The sequence below is a fragment of the Cinclus cinclus genome, chromosome 27 (genome assembly GCF_963662255.1).
Source record: "Cinclus cinclus chromosome 27, bCinCin1.1, whole genome shotgun sequence".
NCBI classification, from domain to species: domain Eukaryota; kingdom Metazoa; phylum Chordata; class Aves; order Passeriformes; family Cinclidae; genus Cinclus; species Cinclus cinclus.
The window spans coordinates 4943906-4967173 of NC_085072.1; the positions used below are offsets into that span (position 1 = coordinate 4943906).

Genomic DNA, 23268 nt, shown 5'->3' on the forward strand with positions numbered 1-23268 from the left:
ATCCCACCTTCTCCCCGCCCCGGAGCTCTCGAAGCCATTTCCCGTTGGTTGACGCGACCGTGACTCAGAAGAAGGCCCCGCCCCCGCCGCGCCCCGTCCCGTGTCTCTGCGCTCTCGGCCCACTCCCGCAAGGGCGCTCCCGGCGCTCACGGAGCCGCCGTCCATTGGCTGTTGTGGCTGTCACTCAGGTCGCGATGCCACCCTCACCCCGCCCCAGGGCGTGCAGAGCCATCGCCCATTGGCTGAGGTGGCTGTCACTCAGGCGATGGTCCCGCCCCGCTCTCCTCAGGGCACTCGGAGCCGCTTCGCAGACATGGTTTTACTGCGCTGCCCGGCGCCCTCACAGTCGGCACGGCCCCGGTGCTGCCCTGGCGCCCCTCGGTCCGGTACGGCCCCGACCCGGCCCCGGCCCCCCTCGCAATCCGGCACTGCCCGGGCTCCGTGGTCCGGCCCCCGCCTATTCGTTCTTCAGCCCCTCGGCGATGAGGTTGAGCTCGTAGCACCAGGTCTCATAGCGATAGGCCACGCGGATCTGGGCCACGTTCGTCTTCCGTATGTCATTGCCATCGGGCCCATCTTCCTGGTACTTTTCACCCAGGAACTTCACTTTCTCCTGCCAGGGGCAAAGACAGCGTTACCGACCTCAGAACCCTCGCCGGAGGGAAGCCCTGAGCCCACGGGCAGAGCTGGTCACCATTCTCAGGCCGTGGGCAGGACCACCCCAGAAGGACGCACACCTCGGACACACTGCAGGACACCCCCTACGTGGGACAAGACACCATCTTCATGGGACAGGACATACTGCAGAACACCACTTCATGGAACAGGACACACCTCATGGGATATGAGACACTGCAGAACACCCAGCTTGTGGGACAGGACACACTGTGAGACACACCCCTCATGGGGCAGGACATCCATCATGGGACAGGACATACTGCAGGACACCCCTCATGGGACAGGACACCCACCTCGTGGGACAGGCCACACTGCAGGATGCTGTTTCTGGCGATCTCACACATGTCACAGGTGCTGAGCTTGAACACCTGGGCAGCAATGGCATACTCCTCCATGAGGGGCTCCTGCAGCACAGGGTTAGGGGTCAGCAGCCTCTGCCAGCACAGCCTGTGTTCTGCAGGGGCTGTCCCAGAGCTCACAGAACCACTGAATCATTTGGGCTGGAATAGTTCTCCAGGGTCAAGTCCAACCTTCAACCAACACCCTCATGTCCACTAAACCATATCACAAACTGCCACATGTTCTCATTTTTTGAAAACTTCCAGCCACCACTGCCCTGGGCACCCTGTTTAGATGCTTGGCCCCTGTTTCAGTGACAAAATTTTTCCTAATATCCTATCTGAACATCTGCTGGTGGAGGGGGAGACGGCCCAGCATATGCTGGACCCTCTGCAAGTACCACTGGCTTTCAGAAAAGCCAAGCCCCCCACAGTTCTAGCCCCAGTGCTCAGCTCACACTGTACCTTGGTGTAGTGAAACTGCATGGGGTCGTCTGTAGAAAGGGACACCATGAGCCCTTTCTGGTGGAAGTCAAGCAGGGGATTCTTGGCATACTCCAGGAAGAGACTGTTGTTGCTGAGTGGGGACATGGCAATGGGAATTCGGGCAAGGAAGTACAGATACTGCAGCACCGGGCTCTGCAAAGATGAGCAGAGGTACCATGTTAGGGATAAAGTTGCTGCACCTTCCACCTCTCCAGAGTCATTCCTCAGATCAGGCCAGGTCCCAGCCAGAGAACTGTGTGCAAGGAGAGAGATGGGCCAGCCAGCAATCAATGCTTCAGGATCAGGAACACAAGAGGCCAAGGAGCTGTCTGATATCCAACTCAGCTGGCTCCAGTGATAACAAACATACTCTCTGATGGGTCTGTGAGGCTAAACCCTCAAAAACTAATATATTGCTCAGCCACATCCCCAAACATGGCTGAAGAAGCCCAGAGAACCATTTAACATGTGCCTGAAGCCAGGCTGTGTCAGTGTAAAGCAGAGGCACAGGTAACCACCAGCTGCATGAGGCAGCTGTAAGCACTTCTGCTCTCCCGTGCCTGGGCTGCTCCTGGCAGCCTGCTCCACGTACCTTCTTGAGGTTGAGCCCGTGGGAGATGTTATCAGCTGTCATGAAGGCTGCCAGCAGGTGTGTGAGGGCCCCGGCCTCGCCGCAGTGCGGGCGGAACAGGAACGTGTTCATCCCACGCTGCCTGGGCACAGGGAAGGAGCACTCAGAGCAGGCAAACAGCAGGGTTGGGTGGCTGGACCCAACTTTAGGCCCAGCTGTACTCCTACCATGAGTCCCCAGGAATCCAGCTTGACATTGGAGCACATGGCTCCTTCTCTTTCTCTCCTCTGTGTGTGCAGTAGATGCATCTCTGCAATCACTAAACTTTGACCCCAGCCCATTACACTTCCTACTGAGGGGTGTCTGGATTGCTCTGGGACATAATGCTCCAAATACAGAGCAAGGAAAACCCCACTTCTTCCACACCAACAATCAAAGAACTGAGGTAAGTCACAAGGCAGCCCCTTGGCAGATCTCAGGCCTCACCTGCGCAGGTTGTTCAGCACCAGGATGTTGACATACATGTAGTAGATGTAGTAGGTGTAGGATGGGTTCTTCTGGGAAGTCCACTCCTCTGGCTTTGGGCTTTTAGTGCTGAACATGTGTCCACTGTGCTTGGATTCATCATCCACGCTATCAAAGCCCGTGATCTGCTTGGCAAGGGAACAAAAAAGGTGCATCTCACACTCCCCACCTCAGCATGGCTCACCACAGCTCACCAGAGCCTGGCTCTGCCCCTGTGCCCCCCAAGGGCAGGGTTGGGCAAGGCTGCAGACCTCACTCCTCACACCCCCCAAGCACTGTCCAGGACTAGGAGTAAAGCTCACATCTCCCCAGGAGATGAGTGGACAGCCATTCACAGCCCCACAGCAGCCAGCCCAAGGAGTCTGACCCCTCCCTGCACTTCTGGCCACACACCCCCTTCCCCAGTGGCCCACTGATGCCATTTTCCATGTCAGGGCCAATACCCCATTTCTTGTGCACAAACAGGAATGTGAGTTCTCCCCACACCTGACAACATCACCAGGTGACACTCACGTGGCGTAGAAAGACACTCAGCTCTTTGTGGGCTTGGGGATTGATGGTGGCCTCAAACACAGGAACAAAGATATATTCCAGCATTTTCCCAAAGTGGGGGAGGAAATTCTTGGACCTGAACACATCACTGTGGACAGAGACAGGGATTAATTGCTACCAGAGGGACAACATGGCCCACTGTCCCCACAACCCTTTCAGGGATGAGGGATCTATAAGGCACAGTGCTCCCTCAGCCCCACAGCACGTACTAAATCCTGGGGACTTGGATCATCCACTTCATGTTGGGGGAATAGACCCGGTGGGTGTTGAACCACTTGGCCAGCTTGGACCACTCCTCAGGCGACCGCCCGTAGATCGAGAGCCGGGGCTCTGTGTGCTGGTACTTGGCATCCTCCAGGTCAGAGCCAACCTCCTGCAAACCAGAGCACACCGTGGCAAGGGAAGCCACAGCAGCAGCACAGCTTCACCCTGTTCTCCTCTCCTCTCTCCATACCTTGATGATGGTAGCAAAATACTCGCCGTTGATGGCGTTCTCTGTCTTCAGGTAGAGGTCCCGCAGCTCGCTGGCCCCCACGGGGTTGTACTTGTCATTGAACTTGTCAAAGCGCTGGAATGTCTGCCGGCCCTGGAGCAGGGAGATGAGGCTCAAACACTGCCCTCACAACTTGGCAGGGAGCAGAGACTGAGCCAAACCACCCAAAATGGCAAAACCAGGACACAACTATTGATGCACACAAGTGTGGGTGCACAGCAAAGGGGAAAGCCATAGGGGCAAGAGTGGCCTTACAGTAAATGGCCTACCACTTACAGCATGGACATCCAGGGAATCCACTGTCAGGTCATAGGGGTGCAGTTTGAGCTGCTGGAAAAGCTGTTTCAGGGTGAGCTGTTTGCCCTTAGCATCATAGACCACACGGTCAGCATCCACATGGTAGGATTTCTTGATGAAACGCAGAAGGTGCTTCTGGTTCATGCAGGCTGCAGCATGGATGTGCGTGTCCACCTGGGAAAACAGAGGGACAGCTTCAAGCTGGGATGCTTGGGTACCATCCCAGGGAGGTGAACAAACCCCTCAGGTGAGCACGTTGTGTGGAGAGCAGTTCTCAGCCCAGCAGGTGAACACAGCCAGAGGGCACAACTTTGCCAAGAGCACTGAAGGCAGCACATTCCCATTCACAGGAGCAAGGCTGCTGCTACAGACAGGGACTGTAGCATCTAGTTCCCAGGGAGGGGCAGGCACTATGACAGCTCTTCTCCAGAGTCCTTGGGGCTCTAAGCCTTGCCTTTTACCTTCCTGCAGTTGTAGAAGTCACGGTGGGGGTTGTTCTTCAGCTCCCTCATCTCCTCCATCTCATTGAGCATCTCGTGCACTTGGAACTTGGACGAGAGGAACTTGAGGCGCCGGTGAGTGTAGGTCTTCCTGGTGAGAGCAGAGGGCAGAACAGTCACTGGGCTCCTCGCCCCTTGGCACAGGGACACAGATTCCACCTGGGGTGGAGGAGCTCATGCTGGCCAGCCCTGCTTCCCTGAGGTGCCTTCCCTGGGAAGCTGGGCCTGTCTCCAGCCCATGAATGCTGCTTAGTTTAAGTCCCAAGTCAAGAAGGCTGACAAGAGCTGAGGACACTTGGGCAGCCAGGTGTGTCACCAGCGGGTTCCTCCTTCTTCCCAGGAATGGGAGGGGGCTGCCCTGACCTCTCTCTGCCCACCGAGGCAGGACCTGGTGGGTTGTGCACTTACACAGGCCCCTGTGCAATCAGGACCAAGAGGAAGTTCATGTCATCGATGAAGTGCTCGAGGCTGGGGTAGGGCAGGTCCTTTGGCTCATTTCTCTCAGCCGCTGCCTTGTCTGCGTAGACATAAACTACCCCATCCTTCATCTGCACATGGTATCCCAGGTCCTCAGGGAGGTTCCCAGTGTCAAAGGGATCCTGTCCATCCTTCACTGGTGGGGTGAACACTGCAGCAAAAGGAGAATTCCATGAGGCTGCAAGCCCAAACCTCCCAGACCTGCCTTGCTCCCCCACCCCACGCAGCGGGCAGGGACACCCCACCACTGTGACACCAAGGAGGGAGCCTGGGCATGTGCTTTGCACAGCCCTTTCCTGCGCCCTGCCCCATGCTGAAGCCAGAGGAACCCCTGGGGTGCCTGGATGTACCTGGGCCAACATCACTTGGTTTCCAGGGCTTGCCCTCGATGGTGCGCAGGTACTGCGAGGGTGTCTTGGGGAACCTCTGCAGTGACTGCTGCATGTTCTTCTCCCGGATGCACAGTGCCCGGTACAGGCCCCTGCACACCACTTCAAAGTCTTCCACTGTCACCTGCAAGGGAGGCGATGCTGAAGGCAGCCACACAGCTGGGACATAGGTATGTCCAAGAGACACCCCACTGCACCCAGGTGGAGGGAGATTTTGGTCACGGCAAGATAAATGTCAAAAAATGGTTTGGGCTGGAAGGGATCCTAAATCTCATATTGTTCCAGCCCCTGCTGTGGGCAGGGACACCTTCCACTATCCCAGGTTGCTCCCAGTCCCATCCAGCCTGGCCTTGAACACTTCCAGGAATGGGGCAACCACAGCTTCTCTGGGAAACCTGTGCTGGGGCACCCTTGCAGGGAAGAATTCCTTCCCAATATCCCATCTAACCCTGCCCTCTGGCAGTGGGAAACCATTCCCCCTTGTCCTGTTACTACATGGTATTGTAAAATATCCCTCTCCAACTTTCTTGTCATATCATATAATCATATTGTATCATATCTCATATATCTCATCATGTCATATATCAAATCATATCAATGTCCCACTGATCTGCCTGAGCAGGGCAAGGAAGGGATGATAGGCAGACACCCAGACATGACCAAGGGAAGCTCCTGGTTCCAGAACCAGTAAATTCCGATGTCACCCCCTCTTAACATTCCTCACTGCAATTAGTAATTGACCCTGAAATGGAAGCCAGGCCTGGACAAAACGTTAAAGCTATTTTTGGATCCCAGGCTGAAACTGAAGCAGGAACAACAACATGCACCTAACCCTGTGTGTCAATGATTTTTTATTTACTGCCCAGACAAGTGTTTTGGGCAGTCATGTGGGCAGATGCTGGAGTGGAGTAGGCTGGGAAACCAGCACTCCCAGCTGGGACAGTAATGGCAGGGGGAATGTACTCAGTGCCTGAGCAGGGAGGGATTTCCAGAACCCTCCACCAGGCTCTTAGAAATAGCAAATGTAATAGGAGGCTGAGGAAGAGAGGGGGGCAGGATTAGCATGGGATGTGATCACAGTGCTGGTGAACTGGCTCTAGGTGACCCTGCCTGTACCAGGGGCTTGGTGACCTCCCTCAGCCCTTCTGGGATCCCTGGATGTGCACAGACCTCAGACAGACAGAGCTGTGTGCAAGCAGAGAGGATGTGACAGAGGGAGCACAGCCTGCCCTGCCAGGCCGTCCCTGGAGAATCCCATGGGAATATGCAGCACCCCACAGCTCCTGCTAAGGAATTCAGCTCTGGATCCCCAGGGATGCAGCAGGACATCCCCAGATGCTTGTGAGACACAGACTGAGCTGGGAGACACACCCTCCCCACTGCAGCTCCTGCAGTGACTCCTGTGTCACTGAGCACTGCCGAGGGACAGGCAGGGACCATGGGGTGGCCAGAATGGAAAGGGAGCAGCCATGGAAGTACCTACCCCAGAGGCATAATCCCCAGTGATCTGCACCCGCTGGAAGTCGGGCACAGTCTGGTACTGGGGGCAGGTGGAGTTGGCCTCATCAGCGGCAGCCGGGCGGGGCACGGACACGGCAGCCATGGACGGTGCCAGCACAGTCTTCATGCGGAGCAGCTTCTTCCTGCTACAGGGGAAAGGCTCAGGCAAACTGCCCCGTTCCATGGTCACACACAGCTGCAGGGCCAGGGGCACTTCCCACAGCCATGTTCCAGCTGTGCACAACATGATCCAGCTCACTGCTGGTCTCTGAGCACCTTTAGCAGGCACTGCCAGAAGCACAGGCTACAGCACATATAGTAGCCACAGGCTTTGGAAGTTGCATCTTTCCAGAGTCTCTAGGTCTCCCTCCCCAACGGCTCTGTGACCATTGCTGTGCTGACACCCAGGGAACAGGCCAAGGGTGTCTTTTTGTCCAACAGTGGAAACAGTTGGAGAGGAAATCCTGGAGTACCTGACAGATGCCCTGGGATTATCAAGGATTTACTCCACAGGTGTGAGCTGTGCCCAAGGGCCTTGATTTACATCCCCCCTGTTTGCTCTGGCCATGAGGTGCAGGCTCTGCCCCTCTCCTTGCCCAGGCTCCTAGGAACTCACCGCTTTTCCACTGTGGCACTGGACTCCTGGAGCATCATGTGCAGTGTCATTTCCTGGCGGGAGATGGGGCAGATCTCTTCCACATCGAAGTGAGAGATTTCCCCCCTGACCTCCTCATCCTTCACCTCGGAGGCGAAGACCTTCTCGGCGAAGGAGCGCATGGACTCATCCATCTCTGCAAAGAGGAAATAGTGTCCCACAGGGAGGTGATTCCCAGCCACTGGAACAGGCAGGGGCCCCTTGCAGGCAGCTCCGTGCTCAGCTACCATTGCCTCATGGTCCCCACACCCTAGAGAAGACTCTGAGCCACCTCCCAGATTTGCAGCAAGGATGGGCCACACCTGGTGGGCTGCAGACATACCTTGATGCCCCTACTACAGCAGGAAAAGTAAATACAGTCCAAGAGTGCTGCCAAAAGGCCCAGAGAGAAGCAGGTCCTTGGGAAAGGCAGTTATGGGAGCATGCACTGGGTGGAAGAGCGGAAAGCTGGCAGAGCCCTTACAGCTCCAGGGAGCCCGAAATCCACTTGCTGCAGCAGTCAGGGGGAAGGGAGAGGTCTGGATGGGGGCAGAGCTGGCAGCCCAAACACTCAGCTCCCACCATCCCAGGGCAGCTGGGGACCCCAGCTGGGCACTCCCAGCCCACCACGTGCATCATGCTGCAAAGGTGCCAGAGCCACCACTGACACAGGGCTGGCTGGAACTTTATAGAGGAGGACAAGGAAGGTTAAAAGCCCTTCCACTGCCAATAAAACACCATAAAACAAGAACCCAAGGGTTCTGCTGGCAGCAACTCCCAGAAGCAGATGTTTGCATGGCAGCACAGGGGCACTGACAGCAGTTTTTGACAGCTCGGCACAAGGCAAGGTGAGGATCAGTGTCCAAGGATGGACCTCACCATCGAGTGTCACACAGGATATGGTCACAGGTGAGGACCAAAGCAGAACAGAGAGAGGATTCTCAACAGCACTCAGGGTGCCAGAATGACATTTAACAAATTGCATATTTTGGTGCTATATCAGAGGACCAAAAGATGGGACCATTCCATGTAACACCGATGGGCAGAGCTGGCACTGCCAGGAACTAGCATTTCCCCAGCTGCTGAAGGAGCACCATGATCATGATCTACACGATCTACATGATCATGTAACTGCTGCTTGGTTCCAGCAGCAGTTTCATGTCTAGGCAGTAACACAGCAGAGCATAGAGAAACCCAGCAATACTCACGTTTGTGTTCTGCTGTTTGAGATAAAACAGAGATAAAGTAAAAGCTGTTGTGATCAGCCCCTCAAAATCTGAGCCTTTCTGCCTTATCACCTCATCAGTCTTTAAAAAGGGGTTAGCAAAGTACAAGTTTAGTCAAAGCCTTCCACACCTTCCACTTATAAAAGAATCACAGAATCCTAGAATGGTTTGGGTTGGAACAGGAAGGGACCTTAAAGCTCATCTGATGGGCAGGGACACCTTCCACTATCCCAGGTTGCTCCCAGCCCCTTCCAGCCTGGCCTTGGGCACTCCCAGGGATCCAGGGGCAGCCACAGCTGTTCTGGGCACCCTGTGCCAGGGCCTCACTACCCTCACAGGGAACAATTCCTTCCCAATATCCCATCTAACCCCACCCTCCTTTGGCTTAAAACCATTCCCCCTTGTCCTGTCATTCCCTGCCCTTGTGAGAAGTCCTCAGCCTTCCTGTAGCCCCTTTAGATACTGGAAGGAAAAGGCAGAGAAGCTGTCACTTTTAGGAAGACAAAGAGGGAAGTTCTGCATTTTCTGTCCCCTGACAGAGCCTCGGTGATGCCTCAGCGTTGAACCAAACCCCACTGCAGGTCCATCCCACAGCCCCCCACCCCAGCGTGGCCTGACACATCCCCTGCTTTCCCTGCACTGCCCGAGGTGGAGCATTCTCTAGAGCCAGGTCCTCTCACTCCACACCGCCCGAGCCTGACAGGTACCAGTCCTGTGCTAAGGCTGAGCTGGCCTGGAATGGCTCTGCTCTCCCTTGCACCTGCAGGGACACAGGGAGGGCAGCACAGCCTTCTCCTGCTGACCTGTCAAGCAGGTATTCCAGAGGCTCAGAGCACCAGGCTTTGCTGTTTTTTGCCCTTGACTCGCCCTCCTTTGTGGCTCTCAGGATGGGTGGTGATTTCAGAGTTCCATGTCCCTGTGGTCACAGCTCCCCTTATTCCCCAACAGGACGAGAGAACTGAAGCACTCACACAGACCTCAGTGCTGGTCAGCAGGGTGCCAGCAGCACTCTGAGGGTGCAAGCCCTGCCCTTTCCATCTGACCCAGCAGTTCAGGCTGCAGCTCTGCCATCACAGCTGCTGACTTCCCAAAGCCCAGCCTGCGGAACACACGCTCTGGAATCCTGACTCCACAGATTCATTTGCCAACAAAGCATCCCAGAAATGTTTAGTTTGACCTTTCATCTCTTTAGTGGACGAAAATTACACTCAGGAAGGTTCACAATCTCCCACTGATGGTGCAGGGCGAGGCTTCGTGTGCTAGGAAAGTCTCTCACATCACAGCCCTGCAATTCCAAACACGCTTCTATCAGGGCTGCTTGGTGCTGTTATCACTCAGGACTCTGCAGTCACCTGCCACATGTCCCTCTGCACTGTCCTGCAGAGCCTGGCTGGCCCTGCTCCTGCTGCCCAGCTCCTGCTCCCATCCCCTTGGGACTGCAGCTCCCCATATCTGAGCTTCACCAGCTTGACCAGAGATTCCTGAAAAGCCTCTGAGCCCTTCCACAGGGATTTAATGATGTCATTATAGAACACATCACACTGCAGGAGAGACTCGTTCCTTCAGTACAAGCAGAGCAAGATTTAAACAATAACACAATTTCTTTACTGCACTATCCAAACACATCTCCAAGCAGGAAGAAAAAAGCCCAGAGGCCCTAGTGAGGTCCCCTGGACACCACACATCCAAATCTCCAAGGCTGTGGGCCTGGAACATGCCCTGTGGCTCCTTGGCTCCCACTTGGCTTTCAGACCTACCTGGAATTCTCACCCGGGACATTTCAGCAGTGTTTGCAGAGCCTCAATATCACCCCAGAGTCCACGAGCACAAGGGGCCAAGTGACTGCCTGGCAGCCCAACACTAATTTTACTGCTTTCCCTTCCCTGTAATCAGACTCTCCCACTCTAAAAGGAGAGTGGAGATCAACTCTGGGACTATTTAAAGTGCTGCCACAAGCACTTGAACTGAAATAGGTGAAAGCGGGGCTCAAATTCAATTAATCTTTTTCTTTCAGTCACGTTTGCATTTTACATTTTGTGGAGTGTCACCTGGTGTCTGGCCAGATTTCTGCTTTCCAGGGCAGCTTCAACTTTCTAATGTGATCTGTGGAATTCACCTTTTTAAGAAAGACTAACCCTGGTGCCTTCTGTACTGAAGCAAAGGTTTAAAGGAAATCCCCAGTCAGAACAGAGGCTGTGGATAGGTACAAGCTATGTGCTCTCACCTGAGATGTTCAGAGATTTTTCCTGAGGGAGGTATCTGTTTGAAAGCTTGGATTTTACCAGCAGGGTTGCCCAGACATCATCACTTCTTCCCAGCTAAATCCAACAAATAAAAGGAAAGAGGAAGGAGTCACAGTTTGTTCCTGAGCTTTGCAGGAACTGTCTTTTTCAAGCTTTGTGTCCTAATGTTGATCTGATAATCAGTTCTGTATGTGGTGAACCAGAAGCAAGGTGTATCTCACCTGCTGAGAGAGCAGCTCTCAGTCAAGCCCAAGGTGGGTCAGGGAACTCCTGCCTTCAGCTTGGGCCTGGCAGAGCAATCTCAGGTTGGGAGGCACCTCCTGGCTTCATTTGAAACGGGATGTTTCCAGCATATTGGCTTTGAGGGCTGTACCCTCCTTTAGGATGTCCTCAAACCTTCTTCAGATCTCACCTACAGCTGGGAAGCACCTCCTCCTGTGTGAAAAGAAAGGCCAGAATTTATTGTGTCCTACGTGTTGCCAGGATACCTTGAGCTTCTGATTCAGATTCTTGGTGGGAAGTGGTGAAACTGAACAGGTCAGGAGGATAAAATAGTTTTGATGTGAAACAGTCTTTCCCTGTTTGTTTCTGCTTTGATTCTTGATGGTGTGGAAAAACTGCCCAGGAATAGGACAAAGCATTTGGGCAGAGTCTGGCTTTGGTTTTAGGGGTGGCTTTGGCCAGAGAATTGAAGGGAACAGAAAATACACCTGGAACAGCCACCATTATTTGGAATTATTTCTGCATCCATATGTGCCACGTTTTGCAGGAACAGCTATGAGAAACGTTGTCCAAGAAGAAGGTGGAATAGGTGAGAGAGTCACTTGTACAATTAAAATATTGACCTGGAAATAACAGGCCATGACTTTTGTCCTTAGGAGCACAGGAATCTTGTGGCACAGCCAAGTGAAATGAGGTGAGCTGAGACCTGGTGCAGCTTCTCCAGCTTAGATAATTTCCACAGCATCCAGAAACTCTCTGGAAGAGATGTGCCTACTATTTGATGGGCACAACTTTAAAATAAGCTGGGTGGCAGTTGAGAAATTATCTAGAATTTAGGGAATTTTACCCCCACTTCCCTATTATTTCCTAAGAATATAAATTTTCCTCCCTCCAGCCTGCCGAGATGCAGCACCAGGGCAAAGCTGAGATGCTGGTACAGTTTTAGTCTCCCTCTCATGATGATAAAATCTTCAGGTTCTGAAATCTCTTGCTCTCACCCATCCCCAAGTTTGAGAGTCTGCACACCACATTATTGTTTAACTGTTTCATTCAAGGTCCATAAAATCTGTCACCTGCTTGTTTGCTCTCCCACAAGGACTCTATCTGCTCTTAACCCTCCTTGGGATCTTGGGTTCACATCTGAAACCAAAAATAACCTTTAGGATACAGAGGTCATCTTCCTCAAGAGAAGAGTCTTGATCGTCTTTTGATCCCTCAGCTTTTTTAATCACAGGGTGAGCTTGGGTGGGCTCATGGTGGAAATCTGAGAAAAGCCTGGGTAAACACCGTGCTAAAGTTAGATCCAGGGCCTGTGCAAGCTCAAGGGCTGACACAAACATTCTGTCTTCCCACTCTTTCTCAGCTGGAAAGTGAGTGATTCACACCCAGAGGCTTTGGAGTGGCTCTAATCCCCCACACTTTTACCTCTGAGCTGTCCTTGTTCTGCCCAGCCCCAGCCAAGGGAAAATGGTTGGATGTGCCAGAAATTTGGCAGCTTAGGTTACTGAGCAGGATCTACCTGCAGCTTGCCTGGCCTTGCATCCACAGCACAGGGGCAGCTGCCCTAACAGAGGCCATGGGGCAAGCTTTGCTAGAAAATGGTTCAAATTCCTCAAGAGGAAGAGTATGAACAGAGAGGGGATAACCTGGATCTCACCAGGGCACTCCTGGCTGTGCTGGGCCTTTGATCAACTCACCCAGCACTGGCGGAACCCTCAGCAAATTCTTCTCTCCCCACCTTGTTCTGTCATCCCCTGATCCACATCCACACATTCCCCAGGGCTGTTGCAATCAGCCTCTGCTCCAGGGCACAACCACAATCAGTTCCTCAGCAGGGAGCTCCTTTGTAGGATCAGGCTGGGAATAAACTCATTGAGGAGAAACCTTCCCAGTAAGCCAAGAAACCTTTGGGTTTTTAGCCCCCACCCGAACTCAGGGTGTAAATCCTCTGGGGACAGGCAGTGACTGCTGCAGCCAAGGTGGCAGGAGATCTGTTCCCCTGTTCCTGGGGATCTGTTTTTAAATTCCTGGCACAAAACCCAGGCTGGATTCCAGGTTTCAGGTGCCTGACACAACATCTGAGGAAAAATACCCTTGAAGCACATTTACTGACTGTGTGGTATGACACAATTTGCCTTCTTGCAGGAGGGAAGGAAACAGGGAAGGATTTTAGAAGACTGAATCAAGCAATTTAAAAGCCTAACAGAGCATGATTCGGCCATAGCTGGTTTTGCCATTGGAATATCAAGTAAAGAAGATTTCCCCTCCATATTTTAAAATGTAAGTCAGCAAGAGAGACCCCAGTGCAAACAGAGATTCAGCAGCAGCAAGATGCAGATTGGTGAAGTCATTAAACCTGGACTCTGGACCAAGCCTGTGGCAGGTCTCAAGGCCACCCTCACTGCTCACTGATGCTCTAGGGCACATCTGTGATAGAGCTCACCCTGCCCCATGACAGAATGGAGTAAATCCCACCCCACAGACAAAGCAGAGGGCACTGTGATAAACCTCCTGTAACCCACTCATGGATCCCGTGCCCAGAACCCAAAGAAAACAACCAAAGAACTCAAAGTTTATTCTTTAAAAAAGTTATTTAAGAAGCAAAATAACTTACTTCAATTCAAACCAAAAGAGATGCATTATTGAAAGCAAATAATTAAACAAAGTAACAACAAATTAGCCCTTGGGTTAAAAATCCAGATCCCAACATTTCCCAGCCATCCTGAGGGTTACACACAGGCAGACACTCAAGGTTTGGGGTTTTTGAGGAGCACACACAGGTCAGAATGTGATTTAAACTTCCACTGCTCTCCTTCCCCCATAGGCCTGAGGCTTCTTGAAATCCAGTTCTAAGTCTGAGCTGTACTAAAAATGATGGCAGCTTAAACGTCCTGGTTAAAATCCAGAGTCCTGACAAGGCCAAGGACAGAATCTGAGCAGTTGTTTGAACAAGACCACGGAGTGGGGACACAGAGAGGAACAACCACAGAGCTCCAGATGCTCCTTAGAGCTCTGCTCAGCCACAGCAACAGAACGTTTGTTACAGTCATTGGCACTTGGAAGTTCTGAACAAGAACTTTACCCTTTTTTAATATTTTACCTCAAAAGTTGTTCATGTCTGTTCTGCTCAGTCAGGGCAGAGAAATCAGCCTGGTACTAGTGCAGAGTTGTGCTGTTCTAAATAACAGTATCTGGACCAAATCTGCTAAACCACCTTTTACAGGGACCTGTCTTGTGCAAAACCTTCTATGCTTATCTTTTAAATAATTTTCCCAAAAGTTCACAGGGTTTTGTCCTTCCAGTTCTTGGCTGCCACCAAACCCAGAGCACTCTGTGAGACAGCTGGAAACAAATTACAACCATTCAGTTCATGCTCCTGACTAGTACAACACCCTGATTTTGTATTTTTTTGCTGGATTTGGAACTACACTGCTAGAGATGGGATCACCTGTGCAGGTCAGCTCTGCAGCATCCCAAAACCTGAAAAAATCCCAAAAACCCTTCTAAAGGTTCCAAAGGTGACACTAATACAGACCAATCCTTTTTCTCTTTTCAGGTTTTACAGAGCCCAAGAGAAAGAGAACAGCAAAGAGAAGCAGATGCATTTTCCAGTCAGTTCCCACACATTTCTGAGAATTCCCAGCTTTTGGAGCTACAGCTGGTACATTTTCATGCCAACCAGAGCATGCTGAGCAGTGTGGAGCGTTGCTATGATGAACATCCACCCAAATAATTCTCCAGGCTGACCACACAGCCTCCAAACATCCAATGCCAGAGGCTTCCCATGGCCACAGGCAGCCATGTCCTGAGCAATCCTGCTGGCCAGGAAATAAATTCCTGCCTTTCCCAAGAAATCAAACCCCATCCACAGACCTGGATGACACAATGTCACTGTTCAGTATCCTCACAAACTCCACACTGCCCCTTCCTGCTGGCTCTATGTGACCAGATGTGCATCCCAAAAACTTTTTCTCATTTCCCAGGGGTGTTTTTATGAACTGGCCTCCCATGTGCCACACATCTCTTCAGGAGCAGACCCTCATCTCCTGCCACAGGGAAGGCTCTTCCTGACAAAGCTTTCTCAGCCTTGGCCATGCAGTGGTGGCAGCTCTGTCACATTTAACCTGCAGCATGAGATCAGCCATGGAATGGTTTGTGCTGGAAGGTGCCTTAAAGCTCATCCCATGGGCAGGGACACCTTCCACTGTCCCAGGCTGCTCCATCCTGGCCTTGAACACTTCTAGGGATGGGGCAGCCACAGCTGCTCTGGGCAACATCAAACAAACTGAACTCGAGCCACCAGCTAATGCTCCCCACAATTCTGCCCACCACTTTGTGTATGTGGCTGGAAAAGAATATTTTACATTGATTTTTGTGGGTTTAATTCTTATCAGTCATGTCAGTCAAAGTTAAAATAAATTGAAAGAAGTATTTATAAGGATTATCACAGATGAAGAAAATGTGATGCAGACTGATCCTCTTCATTCCCAGAAGAGAATTAAAACTGTAAGTAGTGAAGGAAGCAATATTAAAAGGAAAGAATTCTTCTCTCTCTGTTTAATGATTTCTGATGTCCATTTGAAACTGAGCACCCCAAATTAAGATGTGTGACTGACACCAACAACCTGAAACTGAGCCTCCTGCTGCACTGGCCTGGCACTGACCAAATGCTCCCTCTGTTGGCTGAGGGCTCCTTCCAAATCTTGCACAGGAGGGAATTGGGCTCCCGTGGCCAAGCACAGGAGCAGAACCCGGTCCCAGCAGATCAGGGACCAGAGGAGGACACGGCATTCCAAGCAGCACTGGAGGTTTTGCAGCACTGAGAACACCAGTGCAAGGTAAGGAGGGGAGGGTGTTTTGTTTTGTTCTGGGGAGAACTCACTCAGCTCACAATTCCCTCAGCTGGAGGCTGCCCCAGCGAGCCCTGAATTCCCACCAGTCTGTCCCATCCCACACCTTCCGTGCGGCCATCCCTGAACTCACTTCCTTCCTCATTTTGCAAGGATGCTGCAATCAGAAGCTGACTCAGGTGTCTGTGGCAGCTCTCAGCCTTCTCCCCTTCATCACAGAATCCCAGAATGGTTTGGGTTGGAAGGACCTTAAACTCATCCAGTACCATCCCTGCCATGTCAGGGACACCTTCCACTGTCCCAGGGTGCTCCAAGCCCTGTCCAGCCTGGCCTTGGACACTGCCAGGGATGGAGCACCCACTTTCTGCACCCCTGACAGAGTCAACCTCAACCCCCCACACTCCCTCCCTGACAAGGAAACACCAACTACATTTTACAGTCTAGAGACATTTTGAAGAGACTCTTTACAGTCTGTGGTAAGAAAATAACTCAGAATAAAACAATTTGCAAATTACAGAGAGAGCTGAATAGCAGCTGTCCAAAGCAACCTCCAGTTACCAGATTAATTAGTGAGAAGCTGCCCAGAAATGTTGGCAGTTCATGTTAAAAATGAACAGCTGACAGGTTTGGTCCAACTTGGAAGAGATCTCAACGCTGCAGGAAAACAATATGAATATAAACTGTTCCACCCACAAAGAAAGTAAAACACAGATGCAGTGTGTCCCCTCCCTTATCCAAGAGTCTCACAGGTGCCTGCTGGACCTTCCAGCCTCCAGATTCCTGCTGAAGGACCCTGTCAGGCACAGATCACCCACACCACACTTGCCTGCTTGAGACAATGAGCTCCCAAGAAATTCCAGTCCTTGGGGTTTTCCTCAACCCAAGGGACAACTTGAAATCTTCTTAGCAAACAGGCACTTAGTTAGGAAAGATTTTCCTTTTTATTACAGAAATGGAGGATCAGGTAGGTGGCACTCCTGGCACTGGAGATGTTGCACTTCTGCTGTACAGGTGCACAGAGGGCAGACACCCAGCTGAGGGGACAGGGGCACTCCTGGTGGCACAACCCCGTGTGACATTGCTCTGTGCCACTCCTCTGACAGCACTGCACGGAATCCAACAGACAGGGGACACACAGCACTTCTAGCTTTTACTCTAGAGGTAAAGTGTCATCTTTTTCACAGCATTTAGTCTCTATAGTTCACTTTTGTGACTGGTTTTCTTCTTGAATAAACCCAGGTAACACAGTGAGGAAAGAATCCCAGCACATCCAGAGCTGCTGCTGCTCGGTGAGCTGAGCAGGGAGGTAGATGCCATGGATGTTCTCTTCAGATGGAGCACGGAGAAGGATCTTGTGCTAATTAACTCTGGTGCCCAGAGTCTGGCACTGGCACCAAAACACTGCAGGCATCAGCAGGAGAGGCAGCACAGGAGATCGAGGCTCGTCCAGCAGCTGCACCTGAACCACGTTTTCTTGGCATCTGGAACAGAAAGGCACCTCCAGTTAGCACCTCCAATTAGCACTAATTATCTCTGTAACACTCTGGGGTGGATGAGCAGTGCAACAGTGCAAGTCCTGAGCTGGTCTGTTTTCATAGTCACGAGCAGCATCTTTCAGGGAATTGTTGAAAGGAATTTCCCTCAGTTGGGAACTCAGATTTCATTATTTGCACCACTTTATTTGGTTAATCCTGGAATCAGCACGTTCCAGAGGAACACAGCTCGAGGGCAGCTGTGCAGGAGTCAATCACTCAGGAGCACAGCTGTGCACACCTCTCTTTCAAGGTGTTTCTTCAGTAATTACACATTCTCCAAGCAGCCCAAATGGTTTCCCAAAGGAAGGAGACAGAAAGGAACGACACAGAAAACCACACCGTTGAAATCAAAACCACACCATTGAAATCAGAGGAAATCATGGAATGTTTTGAGTTGGAAGCAACCTTAAAGATCATCTTGCTCCACCCACCCATCAGCCAAAAGGGTGACGTGAATGAAAATTCCTTTTCTTAAGTTCTGTCACCAACTCAGAGGGAAAACTTTATTTTTTGAGCACTAAAACATTGTAGGATCCAAATCCCTGGGAATCCATAGGTTGTTTAATAGGGAAAAACCCCACCTACAGCAACCAGCATTTCTAAGCCACGCTTATCAAGTGCTGGAAGGCAGAGAGACAAGAAGGCAGTGGAGAAGTGGAGTTCCAGCTCACCTTTTCACATGACAAGGCAGGACAGTCCCATGCAGCCCTGGTTCCCATCCTCGCTGCTGTTGAGCTTCTTCATCCGGTACTGCCGGATCTCTCTCACCAGGGTGTAAAAAGCATCTTCCACACCCTGAATGCAAACACAGGGTCAGGGATTTTCTTCCCTGAAGCTTTTGAAATCACTGATTTGTCCATCCCAGAACCCCTTAATGGATTTGAAAGACACAATTCTACAGAAGAGCAGCACCCAACTTATCCCGTGGTTCCTAAGAGGAAGAAACTCGCATGGATGTCCCAAAGCCTCTCCTTACTGACTCCTTCTGGGGTAACAACCACTAAAATGAACAGGGAAAACTGTATCTCATGGAGCTTCCATGCAGGAAACAAGCTACTCCTTGCCTAATTTTAGAATTCTTAGAATTCAGTTCTTTAGGATTTTCTGGCTGCTGCTCAATAATTGCAGTGTCCCTGCTCCGTTCCCCTGCTGCAGGCAGAGCAGGGCTGGCCCACGTGGCCAAGGAGGCTTTGGAGAAGCCCATTAGTCCAGTCTGGGGAATTGTGTCTGCAATCATAATCTGCTAATTAGCTTTCATTAACGAGCCAAGAGAACCAAGCAGGTCTGGGGTAGTGAGCTCAGCCTCTGACACTCCCCAGGGAGGGCAGCTGAAACTCTGCTGCTCTTCCTGCCAGCACTGAAAGATGCTGAAATTGGCTGGAATCGTATTTTTAACATAATCTGAAGCAGTAGAAAGTAGCTGGGTTCCTTTTTATTCTGTGTGTCTTCTGAGAGACTTTATCATAAGATATTTATTGTAATTAAAATGTTGGTTTTAATTTAAGACATAAGTGTTATTTTTAGGAATTATTTTGCAGGCATTTGTTTCTTATTGGGAGGTTTTTATGGTTTTGGAGGTTTATTAAGAGGGGTTTTGGTAGTTGTATTTATTGAATGCTTTGATAGTAAAGATGATTTTCTTTTGAGCATTTTTTTTTGGGCATGTGCTATGTTTTCTTGTTATGTAATTTTCCACAAAACCTCTGTGGGTCTCTTTATCTCTATATTTACTGGTTTTAGTAATGTTTATTATTTTGAGTATTTTTTCCCTAGTTAGTTTTTAAGTAACTGCAGGGGAGTTGAAATTTTTTTATTCTCTGTTATTTATCAACATAACCCATTTGAAATGAAGCCAAGACGAGTCTGAAGTGATTCCTGTACTGGCCCAGCCCAGAACTCTTTCAAGCTAAGAGTGAGTGGGGAAGTAAAAGCAAAAAACTCTAAAGGGATTGAAAAAAATGCTTCTGTAAATAAGGCAAAAGCACATGGGAAAATGTCATTCCTGCATTTGCCAGGAAGCAGCCAGCCCCTGGGGGAGCCCCTCACCTGTCTCGTTTTTGCAGAGGTCTCTATGAAGGGGATTCCGTAGCTTTTTGCCAATTCTTGGGCCTGTTTTGTGTCCACTGTTCTCGTGGGCAGATCACACTTGTTCCCCACCAGCACCATGGGCACGTCATCCGAGTCCTTCACTCTCTTGATCTGTTCTCTTCAGGAAGACAAATTTAAAAATAAAAAATGAGGAATTCTTTTCTAATATAAAAACTGGTTTAGTTCAGTATTCACACAACCTTATGCCACAAAAATATATTAAAGGTGAGCAGGGCCTCAGGGGTCAGCAGGATTGCCAAGCACTTTGTACACTTCATTTTCTGTCCATTGATAACTCCACTCTGGATTTCTCGCCCATTTTCTTAGAGCTACATTCTGTAGCTGTAAATGGCATCTGATTCACACAATCTCAGAACAGCTGGGGTTGGACGGGTCCTCTGGAGATCACCCAGTCCAACCCCTCTGCAAGATCATCTGGAATAGGTGACCATGTCCTGGTGGCTTTTGGAGAGAGGGAGGCTTCACAAATCCCTGGGCAGCTGCTCCAGGGCTCTGCCACCCTCAGAGAAAGAAGTTTTTCCTCATGTTGAGGTGGAGGGTCTTGTGATTTGGTTTATGGCCACTGCTCCTTGTCCTGTCCCTGGGCACCTCTGCAAAAAATCTGACACTGTTCTCTTGGCAGCCCTTGGAGATATTTATATGGATTGACGACATGATAAACACAAAAACCCCTAAAAACCATCCCAGTCTTAACTGACTAAAGGTGGTGATGTGGTCCTGGCACATCCCAGAGAAGCTGTGGCTGCCCTTGGATCCCTGGAAGTGTCCAAGGCCAGGCTGGACACTGGGGTTTTGAGCAGCCTGGGACAGTGGAAGGTGTCCCTGCCCATGGCAGGAGTGGGACTGGATGGGCTTTAAAGTCCATTCCAACCCAAACCAGCCTGTGATTCTATACAGTGGCACAGAACAGTGACAAAACTCTCTCAAAGAAGTGGGAGATCTAATATTTATCTGTTACTGAGCCTTCACTGAGGCACTTCAGTGCTTCATTGTGCCAGGATCCCGCCCTGTCCCTGCGCTCCCCGCGGGTGGGGCAGCCCCAGCTGCACCTGTAGAGGTTGATGTCGGCGAAGGATTTGCTGTTGTTGATGGCGAACACGCAGAGGAAGCCCTCCCCTGTCCTCATGTACTGGTCCCTCATGGCGCTGTACTCCTCCTGCCCCGCTGTGTCCAGGATGTCCAGCAGACACGTCTCACCATCGATCACCACCTGCTTGCGGTACGAGTCCTGCAACACGCGGGCACCGGGAGTGAGCACTGCCCTGCTCCTGCCCACCCCAGGGGGCACGGAGCAAAAACAAAAATAATAATAAAAACACAGGAGGAGCTTTTCCAGCTGTTCCACAGAAGCTGTGGCTGCCCCTGGATCCCTGACAGTGTCCAAGGCCAGGGTAGATGGGGCTTGGAGCACCTGGGAGAGTGGAAGGTGTCCCTGCCCGTGGCAGGGGTGGAACGAGATGAACTTTAAGGTGTCTTCTTATTCAAACCAGTCTGGATTTAGTGATCCTCATTCCTCTCTGCTGAAAAACTACCAGTATCTAAAACTATAGTATTTTAAATATTACCCAAGCGATCACATTTTAAAGCATGCCCAAAATCATACCCCATTTTAAATGAAACTCTAAGCCCTCTCATCCTTTGTTAAAAAACACAGAACTCCTGCTGCTTTAAAAAAATTCCTCAACAGGAGAAGAAAAAAACAACAACAACAACAACAACAACAAAAGACTGTCACAAACACCTCCCGGTGAGCAGAACCCACGCCCTGCACAGAGCGCGGTGGCCTCTCGGGTTGCCTGTGTCTGCTCCAGGAAGCCCGAGGCAGAGCGGGGCAGGAGCCGCTCCCGGAGGCTGCAGGGAGCTCCCGCCGCCTCCGCCCCGGCCCGGCCCGAGCAGCGCCCTCGGCACCGGGAGCTTCCCCCGCGCCGGGCCCCGCGTACCTCGATCGTGGGGTCGTACTCGTCCACGAAGTGGTTCTGGATGAGCTGGATGGTCAGAGCGCTCTTGCCCACGCCGCCGGCGCCCACCACCACCAGTTTGTACTCGGTCATGGCCCCGCGGCCTCGCCGGGCCCGGCCCGGCCCCGCCGCCGCCGCCGCCCCGCGATCGCCCCGCGCCGCTTCCGCCTCCCGCCCGCGCGTCACCGCCCGCGCCGCTTCCGTACACGCGACACGGGCGCGACACGGGGGGGACACGGGGGGGGAAACAAGGGAGGGACACGGGGGGGGGGACACGGGAGGGGGAACAAGGGAGGGACACGGGGGGGACACGGGGGGGACGAAACAAGGGAGGGACACGGGGGGGGGGACACGGGAGGGGGAACAAGAGAGGGACACGGGGGGGACACGGGGGGACGAAACAAGGGAGGGACACGGGGGGGGGACACGGGTGGGGACAAGGGAGGGACACGGGAGGGACAAGGGAGAGACGGGGGGACACGGAGGGACACAGGGGGGACACAGGAGGGGACATGGCAGGACACGGGGGTGGGACACGGCAGCACCGGCACCGCGGCTCCGAACCGGCTCCGAGGCCGAAGCCCGGGGTTTTAAACGGGGAACGGCACCGGCCCCGCAGACCGGAGCTTTCAAGGGCAGGGGCACCGAACCCGCACCCTGTGGTTTTTAAATTCGGAATGACCCCGAGCCTCTCGGCATTCGAAAAGGGGTTTGAGTCAAACGTTGAGCTTTTTTAGAAGCTGTTAATGGGTAGCGGGAGCGGGGCATCTCTGGGTAAGTGACTGCAGGGTGTGCACCGTGCACTTTGCTCATCTTCTGCTTTAAGGATGAGAGAGCACAATCCCAAGAGGAAGGGACAGCAGGAGGGAGCAGGAACGGGGGAAAGGGAATTCCAGCAGTGGGGATCACAAACACCCACCCCGGCCCCAAATGAAAACTGCACCCGCGCACTGATTAACAGGGGAAGGGAGAGAACTCATCAACAGGGGGTTGGTTACTAATTAGACATAATTTGTAACCAAGGAATGTTGCTGTTTGTTATAATGTAGAAATAGTGCAGTTTGATTGTGGACGGGGTCTTCGGGGGAAGCTCCCTGCATTGTGCAAACTGGAATAGAACACAGAAATCCCTTCAGGGTGGTGTAAGAATTGGAGGCAGCAGGAGGCTGTGGTGGACACAACACAGACCCCACTGAAGAAAGAAGAGGCTGAGCACAGCGAAGCTTTTTTCAAAATCAGTAAAACTTTATTCTATTTCCATTCTTTGCCATTAACAGAAAAAAAAAAATTGGAGAAAGCAATGTTTTGTTTTACAAAGATAATGCATCTCCCAGAGAAGAAAACCCTAAATTGAGAATAGAGGTAACATGGAAAAAAAAAAAAAGGGGGGGGAAAAAAACCTTGAAAAAAAATTTAACCGAAAGAAAACAAAACAAAACAAAACGCAAACCAAACCACAGTACTGCCCTCTATTCCAAAAAGTAACTCCTGATCTTTTTGGTTAAAGTAATACTTAGACCAATCATTCAGTTTTCTTGCTTGATAAAGTGTGACTGGGGAAATGGAGGGAGGGGGCAGGGGAGGAGACAAAAAAAAAAAACCAACAAAACAAAAGAAAAAAAAAAACCAAAAAAACCAAAAACAAACCCAAAACCAAATTAAAAAAAAAGCACACAGACATCAAC

General features: G+C 51.5%; 2 protein-coding genes and 1 long non-coding RNA gene across 7 annotated transcripts; 1 reads left to right on the plus strand and 2 right to left on the minus strand.

The window, feature by feature from the left end:
- Positions 1-437: 437 nt before the first annotated feature.
- AMPD1 (adenosine monophosphate deaminase 1) lies at positions 438-10445 on the minus strand. Of its 5 annotated transcripts, XM_062509819.1 has the most exons (16): positions 10424-10445; positions 8649-8660; positions 7423-7597; positions 6790-6952; positions 5268-5430; positions 4849-5068; positions 4402-4531; positions 3920-4114; positions 3605-3736; positions 3360-3523; positions 3112-3238; positions 2560-2723; positions 2095-2215; positions 1482-1655; positions 972-1082; positions 438-613 (listed from the first exon to the last, which is right to left on the minus strand). In XM_062509819.1, exons 1-16 carry the CDS (start codon positions 10443-10445, stop codon positions 458-460), a joined length of 2229 nt encoding a protein of 742 aa, XP_062365803.1. In that variant the 3' UTR covers positions 438-457. The 5 variants fall into 5 exon arrangements, with proteins under 5 accessions (XP_062365803.1, XP_062365801.1, XP_062365802.1 ...); XM_062509817.1 differs by lacking the exon at positions 8649-8660; XM_062509818.1 differs by lacking the exons at positions 8649-8660; positions 10424-10445 and having other exon boundaries at positions 6790-6966; positions 7434-7595.
- A 5981-nt stretch (positions 10446-16426) lies between these two features.
- Positions 16427-21738, minus strand: NRAS (NRAS proto-oncogene, GTPase). Its single transcript, XM_062509838.1, has 5 exons — positions 21566-21738; positions 20675-20853; positions 19563-19722; positions 18188-18311; positions 16427-17462 (listed from the first exon to the last, which is right to left on the minus strand). The coding sequence occupies exons 1-4, from the start codon at positions 21674-21676 to the stop codon at positions 18192-18194; spliced, it is 570 nt and encodes a 189-aa protein (XP_062365822.1). The 5' UTR covers positions 21677-21738; the 3' UTR covers positions 16427-17462; positions 18188-18191.
- A 382-nt stretch (positions 21739-22120) lies between these two features.
- Positions 22121-22886, plus strand: LOC134054237 (uncharacterized). Its single transcript, XR_009934016.1, has 2 exons — positions 22121-22357; positions 22633-22886. It is a non-coding gene; the product is annotated as an uncharacterized LOC134054237 (long non-coding RNA).
- The last annotated feature ends 382 nt before the right edge of the window (positions 22887-23268 follow it).

Excerpts from the sequence above, each read along its gene's own strand:
- AMPD1 (XM_062509819.1), bottom strand. The coding sequence starts at position 10,445 with ATGTCCCGGGTGAGAATTCCAG. Across the intron at positions 2,216-2,559 it reads GTGCTGAACAACCTGCGCAG|GCAGCGTGGGATGAACACGT; the intron begins GTGAGGCCTGAG and ends CCCTGTGCCCAG. Across the intron at positions 1,656-2,094 it reads ACGGGCTCAACCTCAAGAAG|AGCCCGGTGCTGCAGTATCT; the intron begins GTACGTGGAGCA and ends TCATCTTTGCAG.
- NRAS (XM_062509838.1), bottom strand. The coding sequence starts at position 21,676 with ATGACCGAGTACAAACTGGTGGTGGTGGGCGCCGGCGGCGTGGGCAAG. Across the intron at positions 20,854-21,565 it reads AGTACGACCCCACGATCGAG|GACTCGTACCGCAAGCAGGT; the intron begins GTACGCGGGGCC and ends CGCGTGTTGCAG. Across the intron at positions 18,312-19,562 it reads CCTCTGCAAAAACGAGACAG|GGTGTGGAAGATGCTTTTTA; the intron begins GTGAGGGGCTCC and ends GTTTGCATTCAG.